This window comes from Citrus sinensis, chromosome 1, assembly GCF_022201045.2.
Source record: "Citrus sinensis cultivar Valencia sweet orange chromosome 1, DVS_A1.0, whole genome shotgun sequence".
NCBI classification, from domain to species: Eukaryota; Viridiplantae; Streptophyta; class Magnoliopsida; order Sapindales; family Rutaceae; genus Citrus; species Citrus sinensis.
Genome location: NC_068556.1, coordinates 3,364,938 through 3,377,469, shown reverse-complemented (window position 1 = coordinate 3,377,469; position 12,532 = coordinate 3,364,938). Strand labels below are relative to the sequence as shown.

Sequence of the window (12,532 nt, the reverse complement as noted above, 5' to 3'; positions counted from 1 at the left end):
AAATTGATGCATGAAATCTTACAATCATCCACCTTGGCTTAAGTTCGAGCAAAATAGTTCAATAATTAATATATTATTAAAAGCACACCTCTTATGTGAAAGCTCGATTTATCCAATAAAATTTGTTTAATAAATTTAAATAGAGGCAGCTTACTTTACTTCTGTATCAATAGGGATGGCAAAAATCCCCACGGGGACAGGTACCTTCGGGGATTTTCCCCATTCGGGGAGAGTACGGGAATAATTTTATATCCAATTTTTTATTCAGGGAGGGGATGGGAATAATTTTTTACCCAATTTTTTATTCGGGGAGGGAACGGGGATGAGGTGGAATCCCCATCCCCTACCCATTTCCCCATTTTAATTTTTAATTTTATTTTTATTTTTATTTTTAAAATTACTAATAAATAAATAACAAAATTATAAATATTGTTAAAAAATAATAAATATCAAAATAGTTTTATGTTGGGAAAGTGGTCACCCTTTGCTGGGAATTAGTTGAAGAGTATTAATTGAAGTTTTCACCAACTGTTTATTGCTTTGATTATACTGGTAATAGTTCTTCTACTAGATCTACAGGGGATTCTTATAAGAAAGCAACCAAATGGATGACAGGTTTTGATGATTATGTAAGCAATGGAGATTGTGCAGTTGTTGCAGATGAATTAGATTCATATTTGGATGAGAAAGTTATACCTCGAATGGAAGATTTTAATATTTTGAGTTGGTGGAAGACAAATGCTAATAGGTATCCTACATTAGCTCGAATTGCTAGAGATATTTTGGCAATTCCAATTACAACAGTTGCTTCTGAATCAGCTTTTAGCACCAGTGGTAGAGTTGTGAGCCCATACCGTAACAAACTTCATCCAAGCACATTGGAGGCCTTAATGTGCTGTCAAAGTTGGTTACGAGCTTACAATAGCAGTATGAGTTTAGTTTACATTGTAATTATATTATACATTTATTAATATTTGCACTTATAAGTTACGTTACTTATATCATTTTCATTGTTTTAGGTTTGAAATCTGAGGTTATCTCTCAATTTGCCACATTTCTCGACGAAGAACAGGAGGAGCAGGACGAGCAGGAGGTAAATAGTTTTATTAAAAATATTAATTAAGTATCTACATTTATTTCATTTATTTTATTGCCGATATAAAAATAATTTTTTTTCTTTTTATTGTAGGATTATGAAGATTGAGTCATTGACAAAGATAATTATTTTAATAATTTATATTTTGAATGTGACTTTGTAATGGATCAATATTAATGTAAGATATATTTTGAACTTTATTTTTATCTGAATTTTTTATTTTAATATGATTAATTTAAAATCAAAAATAAAAAATGTATTAAACTATTAGTTATTCGGGGACCGAGAACCCTCCGGGATCCTCTGTTATTATTCGGGGAGGGGATGAGGATTCTCTCGAGCAATTCTGACGGGGACGGGGACGGGACGGGGACATATACAAAATATTGGGGATGGGTATGGGGAGATTGGTCCCCTACCCTCCCCTCCCCATTGCCATCCCTATGTATCAGAGTTAAAGTATTGACCTTTTCCAAAAAAAAAAAAAGAGTTAAAGTATTGACAACTTAAATTCATAAATAAAAATTAAATAATATAACATTTATAAGGGTAAATTTTGATTTACTCCAAAAAAATATGAAAAATTAAATTTACTCATTTATTGTTCAGAAGATTAAAAAATAAAAATACAAAATTCATCAATGCAACTCCATTTACTATTATCTTGGGAATAACAAAGAGGGTAACTTGATATATACATACTTTTGAGGAGTAAATTAAAAATTATAGTGATTTTATTTGGGGGTTAATTGACATTTACCCTATTTATAAAGCATTAGCCTAATATTAGAGTGGTGCTTCTAACGGACTATGATTTAGTGTTGATCTGAGTTTTTGCTGAGCACTGAATGAGTGATTAGAATTGTTTTAAATCCTTACTTTTTTTATTTATCTTATCTAACAACCATTGATTCAATGCTCAACAAAAACTCAGCTCAGCATTGAATCCTTATCCACTTCTAACATCAGTTATCCACTTCTAACATCAGCTTAATGTATTGATAAAATCTCTCTTTGATTGAAATTACATACAAGGACAAAAATACATATAACCATTTAGTCTCTCTTCCATCTCTTTTGCTTGTTTTTATTTTTTATTTTATTTTTTTGGTTCCCCCTTGTTTTAGCAAACTCTTCAAATTTATCATTTTATTTATTTTATTGATTTTTTTCAATTAATAACTCTCATCTATTCAATTAGTTTACAGAAGTTTAAAATAATCCGTCTCTTGTTTTTAAATTTTCTAAATTAATTATATTTTATTCTTGGGAAGTTAGTATATTTTGAGTGTTTAGAGAGAAAGTTTGAAAAGAAGAATAAAGATAATAAAATTTCAAAAAAATTATTACCCATAGAATTTAGGGATGGCAATGGGGAGGGGAGGGGAGGGGACCAATCTCCCCATACCCATCCCCGATATTTTGCATATGTCCCCGTCCCCTCCCCGTCCCCGTCAGAATTACTTGAGAGAATCCCCATCCCCTCCCCGAATAATAACAGGGGATCCCCGAGGGTCCCCGGTCCCCGAATAACTAATAGTCTAATACATTATTTTTATTTTCGATTTTAAATTAATCATATTAAAATAAAAAATTCAGATAAAAATAAAGTTCAAAATATATCTTACATTAATATTGATCCATTACAAAGTCACATTCAAAATATAAATTATTAAAATAATTATAAAACAATGAAAATAATATAAGTAAAGTAACTTATAAGTGCAAATATTAATAACTGTATAATATAATCACAATGTAAAATAAACTCATACTGTTATTGTAAGCTCGTAACCAACTTTGACAGCACATTAAGGCCTCCAATGTGCTTGGATGAAGTTTGTTACGGTGTGGGCTCACAACTCTACCACCGATGCTAAAAGCTGATTCAGAAGCAACTGTTGTAATTGGAATTGTCAAAATATCTCTAGCAATTCGAGCTAATGTAGGATACCTATTAGCATTTAATAATATAAATATTTTGATATTTATTATTTTTAACAATATTTATAATTTTGTTATTTATTTATTAGTAATTTTAAAAATAAAAATAAAATTAAAAATTAAAATGGGGAAATGGGTAGGGGATGGGGATTCCACCTCATCCCCGTCCCCTCCCCGCATAAAAAATTGGGTAAAAAATTTTCCCCGTCCCCTCCCCGAAAAAAAAATTGGGTATAAAATTATACCCGTACCCTCCCCGAATGGGGAAAATCCCCGAGGGTACCCGTCCCCGTGGGGATTTTTGCCATCCCTAATAGAATTATTTGTGTGAAGGTGAGGTACAAAGACAGTAATATGTTTTTTCCTGTTTTTGCTGTTGACTACAGGAGAGTTTTAAAGTGAGAAAACTAGTAAAGATTAAAAAAAAATCAAATAAAAAGATTATTAATTTAGAGAAAAAGCGAGCGTAATTTGGATATTAAAAGGGGGTATAATTTAAAAAGGGGTTTTAAAAGGATAATTGTGGCCTTGTGGGTGGTAGTAGCCCGTCTCCTGCAGTCCTACTATTAACAAACTTACGGGCTGCAGCTTGAGATGTTTGGGCTTTGGAGAAAATGGAAATGGTGAGCCACTTGACACCCCATGAATTGTCCTATAAAATCCCTTTTCAATTGAATTTACCCAAATAATCAAAGGCAAATAAATTTATTTCTATTTTGAATGAGAATTCAATTAAATATTTAAATAAATAATTATTTTTAAAAAAATTATACTCCCACGGGAATTTAATTAAATACTTAAATAAATTATTTTAAAAAAATTTACACTCCCATTTCAAAATTTATATTTATATTTTGAAATTAAAATTAAAATATTTCTTTTTAGAAAACTATAAGAGTTAAGAGTTATGGTGATAGAAATTATGTAACAAGAAAAAATAAAAATTTTAAAGGGTGTTAAAAGTTCTACTCTTAGAAAAAAAATCTGCATCTTTTTCTACGTGTCCAATTGAAAGAAACTTTGTTCTGTTTGTGCCCCATGCCCCCATGCCATGGCTATGATGGTTTAATTTCATATGAAATGTGCAGAAGGGGCCTTGGTCTAATAGTCTATCAATATAGGGGGTTAATGTTTTATAATTGAGGGCATGCAATAATTGCCAAATGGTCCCCAAGTCTCCAATCCCAAAATCCTTTTAGCAATTAACCAATGCTAGCCCTAGATTTTGCAAAATCTCAAACATTGCACGTAATTAAGTTGCACACGTGCAACGAACTTCACCACTCATGGGGTTTCATTAATGGAAAAAGCAAAATGCTAATTGTCAATCAATGGACCACTCTCCACTCACCGCCTTTTTTAATTATGCATGTCAAAATTTTGCCATCTCACATATTTTTCTTTATGATATGAAATTTGATTGTGGAATCTTGGACTTTATTTTCCATAACTTGTTGGTTATTATCAAAGCGTAAAACTGGATATAATTGATCAAGTTCTTTCTATCAGAAATTTTTTTTTTTTTAAAAAAAAGGATACATTGATAAAGAATCCAAAAAAGAAGGATAGAGGGTTACGGCTTTGTAATATATTTTTGGCGAACGTGAAATGATTAGTTTTGCTGAATAGGATGGTTGCAAAAATGTCAATAGTTCATGAATCCAAATTCTACGTTCATATAGAAAGTATGATTCAAATAAGGAAAATTAAAAATTTTATAGTGGGCACAGCTAGAGATTCCACAATTCTTCTACAGGCTATGTAAGGATAAAAGATTTTCAAGATCAAATCATTCATCATTATCAATCTTTACGTATGAAGAACAAATAAAGCAAGGATCAAATTGTTCTTATGTTAAGTGTTCATGGGTTTCATGTGCATGATATTGAAGAGATTGACTTCATTTATTCCTTAAGCTTTTTTGAAGAAAATGCATGACACCAGTTACGGCATGTGAGGTTCAATTTGGCTCACAAACCTAAACAAGCCACGAACAATAATCTTAGTGGACCCTTTGCGCCCGACATTTTATATAGATCATAATGTATGATTTTTTTTTCCCTTTATTGTTCGATATTCATATTAATACTCCTCGTCAAATTTTAAAATATTAATAACGATTAGGGTTAGTGATTGATCTGGACCACTAACTAAGAACACAAAAACCCTACAAAATTCGAAAAGAGCTATAGAGACCCTCATTCAAGGGAAATGGGTCGGCTCCGCGTCATTCATACCTCATTCCATCGACAGAGAAAAGAAAATATTAATATAATGAAATGACCATCTGAAGATTGGGGAAAGTAATTAATGTAACGAAAAGTATCACATTAATTTGCATAAGTACAAGTGAAGCAGTAATGCTTGTTTTGGACTGTAATGCACTTTACAGTCTATTGGCACAAGCAGACTTTTCAATTATATTATCCTGCAAAGAGAATTATATGAATCTGCATTGCATCATCCCATTCGCATATATATACTTGTATTTATATAAAGTGCCACTATAAAGCATGAGAATAATCTTTTCTTAATTATAAAATTAATATTGGAGAATGTAGATATATGATACATCATGAGCAGTGGAAGACAGAAGGTTCATTGACAAATTGATATCATAGAAAACGAGTAACCTTGTCCTCTTGCACTTCCATTGACCACTTACTTAACTTTAAAATAAATTACAAATCTCTTTGGCTAGCTTTTTGAAAATAGTTTGTAACAAAATTTTGTATATCACCGATAGGAATTCAATGAAGATTACTTAATTAATTCGATTCATACTGCTCTCTTGATTGTCTTTATTGAGAAAAATCTTCGTGGTTATCATTTTTCGTGATTGTCTGCAAGGGATATTGACTACAAAAGTTGCATTAGTAGGGTAACTCACTCTCTCCCACACATGACTGAATTTTGCTAAGTTTAGTCTCTAAAATTTTTAATGAGTTTATTAGACATATGAACCCAAAAAAAAAAAAAACAAATAAATAAATAAATGCTTTGCTTTCACCGAAAGAAAGTTTCGTTAATAATCTCTACAAACTACAAAGCTATAACACTCCATATAGAGTTGATGAACCCCTCAATTACCTTCCTTTTGTAAATTTTGCCGATAAGTTACCACATATTTTTGGAGGAAATCAACTGAAATTTCTTAAATAGCATCTGAAACTTTTCAGAATCCAATATTTTCCTATGGCGTGGCTCTCTGTTGTTCCAACCATCCAAGTGGTCAGGCAATAGAGACATTTTTCTGTGCCCACGGTATATCAAATTAATACATTTGCCCTCTTATTCCCAGTTTGGAAAACAAAACTGTGTTACGGATTTCTAATGGCGCCTTTACAATTTACATGAAGAATATATAGGAAGGTACAATATTGTAAAAATTTAAGCTAGAAATAAGACAGGCCTATCACCTATATATATTTCTTGAAGTTTCCAGCCCCCTTTTGTGAAAACGTTAACTTAAAAACAATACATACACAAATTAATATAAAAATATACATGATGTTACGTTTATTCTTCTTTGGTTGTCAACAACTATACACCGATTGATTTAATATCTTTATCACTAGCAAGCAGTGGGGATGGGGTGGGCTTGGAGGGCTATACATTTTAAGAGATGAGAGTGTAAATTGTCAAGCCCTAGAAAATGGAAAAACAAACAAACAAACAAAGCATGCAGTGTGTGACAAAGACCACTCACTGTATATTCCTTCGAGAAAGAGATCGTGGGTCCAATATTTTTCAGCAGTACAGGTTACGCACGAGACCTATTGATTTTCTTTAATGTAAAGACACTCCCCTTTTGTTTTTCCTTTCTTTTTTTTTTCTCAGTAAACATTTGTAAGTTGTAATCCCCACTGTGTTCTTCTCAATCCTTTTTGCCTCTTTTGTAACTCCCTTCCATATGTACTTATACAGCCAAGAAGAATCCAATATCATCGCCTAAACTGTAAAAGACTCCAAACGAAAGCGATTCAAGAAAATTATTATTGCTGTGAGGTTTTATCACTTTATATATTCTCTGACTCTGACAACAAATTTAACCCTTTGGCTCTTCACTAGATTTACAATGCAGTCCGTTGCTAGGTTTTTCAATAATGCGTCATAATTTTGATCTGACAAAAGTATTATAAATAAATTATGACAACACATTTGCTAGATGCTTTAATGATTAGCAAAATTCGAACCAGTTCTTACAATAGAGATTATGTTAACAGTCAAAGCTGGCTTTACCCGCTTCATTAATCATCAATGGTGTAGATTATTGTCTGTGATCTTAGAAATTCACGCTAGAGATATTGTTTTACTTTTATGAGACATTAATTTTACGCTTCATTATAATGTTCATATTTACACCATTTGCTTCTATCATGATCTTAATACTCTATTAATCAAAATGAATAAAAAGGTTATCATCTTTCTAAAGGAAAACAATATAATTAATCAATATGTCAAGCCATTGGTCGAGCAGTAAAACTCTTCTTCATTCATGGAGAAAAAAGTTTCCTCATTCATTTTGTAAAATATGGAGCGTGAGAGATAGATATTGTCTGTATTAAGAGTATATTCGCTAATTATATATGCTCCATAAATTCTAGCTCGATTATATTTGTATAAATTTAGATTCTCAGGTAATAATAAGAATTTAGTGTTGATATGAATTTTTGTTGAACATTAGATCTTGACTATTGATTCAATGCTAAGTAGAAACTCACTCAGATCAGCAAGTAACCATTCCTAATTCCTCAATCAAACCCCAGATTGTGTGTCTGCATATCGTATTGTAAGTTATTTCAGTAATTAAGTAGAAGATCGAAGGTAGAAATGTCAGCATGCTCATAAAATCATTCAAACTTTTCAACGGTTACAGAAATTCTTGTCATTATCCAAAGTCCGGTCAAAAGAGCAAATTGGTAATATCCAACATAATCAGAGCCTTTTCCAACATATGTCCCTGTTACCCTTTCAACCGTTCGTGTTCAAACACCATTCAAAGGAAGTCAAGGTGAACTTTCGTAATTATCTCCAAACTCCATGGCCGCTTTCACTCCCTTAAAATACCATCTATTTATACACTCAAACTCAATTCTCACACTCTCACCCTTAACTCAATAGTTCAAAACCAAAACTAAAACTAAAACTGAAATCCCCCTTTGTTTCTTCTCTTTCAATCCAGATTTTAATGATAAAATCTAGGTACGTTACTGAACATTTTACCTAAAGTTTTATCAAAATTTTGCATTTATATTTCTCTTAATTAAAGTACAGTCTTTGTGTGTAATACACGTTCATTAGTGTATGTCCCATAACTCTGCTTGTTCTATGATTTGATGCAGGGTTTACGGCTCTTGACTGCAGTTCAAATTTAAGCTTTAAGAGTAAGTTTGTGTTTAATTTTTGTTATTTTATACGATATTTAATTAATGAGATAATAATATTGAAAGCTGTGTTAATGCAAATTGACCCTCTTCACTTTCTTTTTTTTTTTTTTTGATTGCTTTTTCTACAGCTTGGGATCCGAGCAATTGCTGAAGCGTGGTCTTTAATGTCATAGAAATCAATTAGAGTCGATGGCCAATAATTCAATACTGTTCATGTTCTTGTTCTTGAGTTTTTGCACTTGTCATGGTGCTGAACTTGAGCTTCTCCTATCCTTCAAATCTACTGTCAATGACCCTTATAATTTTCTCTCCAACTGGGATTCCTCTGTCACTTTTTGCAAGTGGAATGGTATCTCTTGCCAAAATTCCACCCATGTTAATGCAATTGAGCTTTCAGCTAAAAACATTTCTGGGAAAATTTCCTCATCAATTTTTCACTTGCCGCATGTGGAATCAATCAATCTCTCAAGCAATCAGCTTTCCGGAGAAATTCCTAGTGACATATTCTCTTCCTCTAATTCACTTCGATTTCTTAATCTTAGCAACAACAATTTCACTGGTCCTGTACCAATCGGTTCACTTTCCCGCCTGGAAATTCTTGATCTATCAAACAACATGCTTTCTGGGAAAATCCCAGAAGAAATCGGATCCTTTTCAGGTCTAAAGGTTCTTGATCTTGGTGGAAATGTTTTGGTGGGGGAAATTCCACTTTCCATATCAAATATCACTTCTTTGCAAATTTTTACCCTTGCTTCAAACCAATTAATTGGTTCAATTCCGCGCGAAATAGGCCAATTGAGAAACCTCAAGTGGATTTACTTGGGATACAACAATCTTTCTGGTGAAATTCCGAAAGAAATTGGTGATTTAACTTCTTTGAATCACCTTGATCTTGTTTACAACAATCTCACTGGACAAATTCCTCCTTCTTTCGGGAACCTCAGCAATCTTCGGTATCTTTTCCTGTACCAAAACAAGCTAACGGGTTCAATTCCTAAATCCATTTTGGGCCTCAAAAGTCTTGTTTCCTTTGATCTTAGTGACAATTATTTGTCCGGTGAGATCCCAGAAGAAGTAATTCAATTGCAAAACTTGGAAATCCTTCATCTTTTCTCCAACAACTTTACAGGAAAAATTCCAAGTTCTTTAGCATCCATGCCTAAACTTCAAGTCCTCCAATTATGGTCTAATCAATTTTCAGGTGAGATTCCAAGCAATCTTGGGAAGCAAAATAATCTCACCGTAATAGACCTGTCAACCAATTTTCTCACTGGAAAGATACCTGAAACGCTTTGTGATTCGGGTAGCCTTTTCAAGCTCATCCTTTTTTCAAACTCATTGGAAGGTAAAATCCCCAACAGTTTAAGCACTTGCAAAAGCCTGCGCCGTGTACGCCTCCAAAACAACCGTCTCTCCGGTGAGTTATCATCAGAATTTACAAGGCTACCGCTTGTGTACTTCTTGGATATTTCAGGCAACGATCTCTCAGGCAGAATTGGGGAGCAAAAATGGGAGATGACATCGCTTCAAATGCTGAACTTGGCTGGAAACAACTTCTCCGGCAAGTTGCCGGACTCGTTTGGCAGTGACCAGCTCGAAAACTTGGACTTATCAGAAAATAGATTCTCTGGTACCATTCCTCGGAGTTTTGGGAGATTATCCGAGCTAATGCAATTGAAGATTAGCAGAAACAAGCTCTTCGGCGATATCCCAGAAGAATTGTCTTCATGCAAGAAGCTTGTCAGCTTAGACCTGAGCAACAACCAGCTGAGCGGCCACATCCCTGCTAGCTTATCCGAAATGCCTGTTCTTGGCCAGCTTGATTTGTCAGAGAATCAATTATCAGGAAAAATCCCACAAACCCTAGGGAGAGTAGCATCACTTGTTCAAGTGAATATTTCTCACAATCATTTTCACGGCAGCTTACCATCCACCGGAGCGTTTCTCGCCATCAATGCCACTGCGGTTGCTGGTAACGATCTTTGTGGCGGCGACAGTACAAGCGGCTTGCCACCATGCAAAGGGAATAAGAAGAATCAGACGTGGTGGTTGGTGGTTGCTTGCTTTCTTGCTGTCTTAATAATGCTTGCTCTTGCTGCTTTTGCCATCACTGTTATTCGAGGAAAGAAAATTTTGGAGCTGAAGAGAGTGGAAAATGAAGATGGAATCTGGGAGGTGCAGTTCTTCAACTCCAAGGTGGGAAAATCATTGACAATCGATGAGATTATATCGTCCACCACAGAAGAAAATTTAACTTCAAGAGGCAAGAAAGGCGTTTCATCATCGTACAAAGTGAGGTCTTTGGCAAATGACATGCAATTCGTTGTGAAGAAAATCATTGATGTCAATACAATTACTACGTCAAGTTTTTGGCCCGATGTTTCTCAATTTGGCAAGCTAATAATGCATCCAAACATAGTCAGGCTACACGGAGTGTGTCGATCTGAAAAGGCTGCTTATTTGGTTTACGAGTACATAGAAGGGAAAGAATTAAGTGAAGTTCTTCGGAATTTAAGCTGGGAGAGACGTCGAAAAGTTGCCATTGGGATTGCCAAAGCCCTTCGGTTCTTGCACTTTCATTGCTCCCCTAGTGTTGTCGCTGGTGACGTGTCACCGGGCAAAGTGATCGTCGACGGAAAAGATGAGCCCCACCTCAGATTGAGTGTTCCCGGTTTGGCTTATTGTACGGACTCCAAGAGCATCAATTCTTCAGCCTACGTTGCCCCAGGTACATTATCAATGTCCCTCTGGTTAACTATATTATAATTTAGCTTTTAATTTTTGTGTATTAGAATATATTGAAGTGGAATTTTCAAATTAATTCTTAATTTTGCTTGTAATTAGGTTTAGCCAAAACTATCATAATTATGAGACATTCTAAAAAGATTTTCCATGCAGAACATTGATTATTAGTCAACCTTAAACTATGATTCCGATCAAAATGTTACAAATTTATTTTGGGCGATAGCCTATTCTTTTATCAAAAAAGTGAAGATTATTCTTTCCATTTAAAATAACAATTGGAACAATCTTGGTCTCTGTGCTACATTGCTGTTCTTTATGGCTGCAAATACTGCAAAATGAGCTGATAAAGAATATAATATTTGCTTTTGATTATATAATTTAAAAATACCAACTGCAGTTATGTTTCAAAATTTTTTGCATCGTAGAAACAAAAGAGAGCAAAGACATAACTGAAAAAGGTGACATCTACGGATTTGGCCTCATCCTCATCGATTTGTTGACCGGCAAAAGTCCAGCCGATGCTGATTTTGGCGTGCACGAGAGCATAGTGGAGTGGGCCCGCTATTGCTACTCTGATTGTCATCTAGATACGTGGGTTGATCCGTTTATCAGAGGACACGTGTCCAGTATTCAGAACGAGATCGTAGAGATCATGAACTTGGCACTCCATTGCACCGCCGGTGACCCCACGGCTCGTCCATGTGCCAGTGACGTTACTAAAACCCTAGAGTCTTGCTTCAGGATAAGCTCTTGTGTTTCAGGCTTAAAATTTTCTTCCCCTGTTTAGTTTTTCTACTGCATTTCTTTTCTTTTTCTTTTTTTCTTCCTCTCTTGTTTTTCTCTTATTAGTTTTGGGTTTTTTTTTCTTTTTAATATAAATTAAGGACGAGTGTCAGTTAAATGTTTTTTTGTTTGATGGTATGTTGAATACATACTGCTACTGAGTGTAAAAATGTAGATACACTAAATGTCATAATATGAATTACAGTTTTTATTTATTTTTACGTCCCTTTCTTAATACTTTAAATTGGCACACTTCATTCCTTTTCCCAAACTGCATACAAAACATAAAGAGCATAAGTTATTTCTTCTTCCTTTGATATTCGTGTCGTATCCTAAGATACAGTTGCCATTCAAACCTAAAGTACCCGATAGTAGATAGCAAATCTATTTTAAGAGAACTATCTAGTAGGTTTTCTTCAATGTTTCTGATTTGGTTTATGTTTCTATTACTGTTGTAACCTTTACTAATTCATGCTTGTTAACTAATTCTGTCACTAATTAGATTTTGTTTACTGTTGCAGATTTCTGTTAAGTCATATTAGAATTTATTGTATTTATAATGCTGCATGTTAAT

General features: G+C 33.9%; 1 protein-coding gene and 1 long non-coding RNA gene across 2 annotated transcripts; both read left to right on the top strand.

The window, feature by feature from the left end:
- The first annotated feature begins 840 nt into the window (after positions 1 to 840).
- LOC127902652 (uncharacterized) lies at positions 841 to 1,296 on the top strand. The gene is made up of 2 exons (XR_008055082.1): positions 841 to 1,093; positions 1,190 to 1,296. It is a non-coding gene; the product is annotated as an uncharacterized LOC127902652 (long non-coding RNA).
- Positions 1,297 to 8,078: 6,782 nt separating this feature from the next.
- On the top strand, positions 8,079 to 12,173 carry LOC102629758 (leucine-rich repeat receptor-like serine/threonine-protein kinase SKM1). The gene is made up of 4 exons (XM_006475962.3): positions 8,079 to 8,245; positions 8,386 to 8,427; positions 8,559 to 11,158; positions 11,601 to 12,173. The coding sequence occupies exons 3-4, from the start codon at positions 8,620 to 8,622 to the stop codon at positions 11,960 to 11,962; spliced, it is 2,901 nt and encodes a 966-aa protein (XP_006476025.1). The 5' UTR covers positions 8,079 to 8,245; positions 8,386 to 8,427; positions 8,559 to 8,619; the 3' UTR covers positions 11,963 to 12,173.
- The last annotated feature ends 359 nt before the right edge of the window (positions 12,174 to 12,532 follow it).

What these genes read in the sequence shown, in the direction of transcription:
- LOC102629758 (XM_006475962.3), top strand. Translation starts at nt 8,620, where the DNA reads ATGGCCAATAATTCAATACTGTTCATGTTCTTGTTCTTGAGTTTTTGC. An exon ending in TTCAGCCTACGTTGCCCCAG is followed by an intron (nt 11,159 to 11,600) that starts GTACATTATCAA and finishes TTTGCATCGTAG; the next exon opens with AAACAAAAGAGAGCAAAGAC.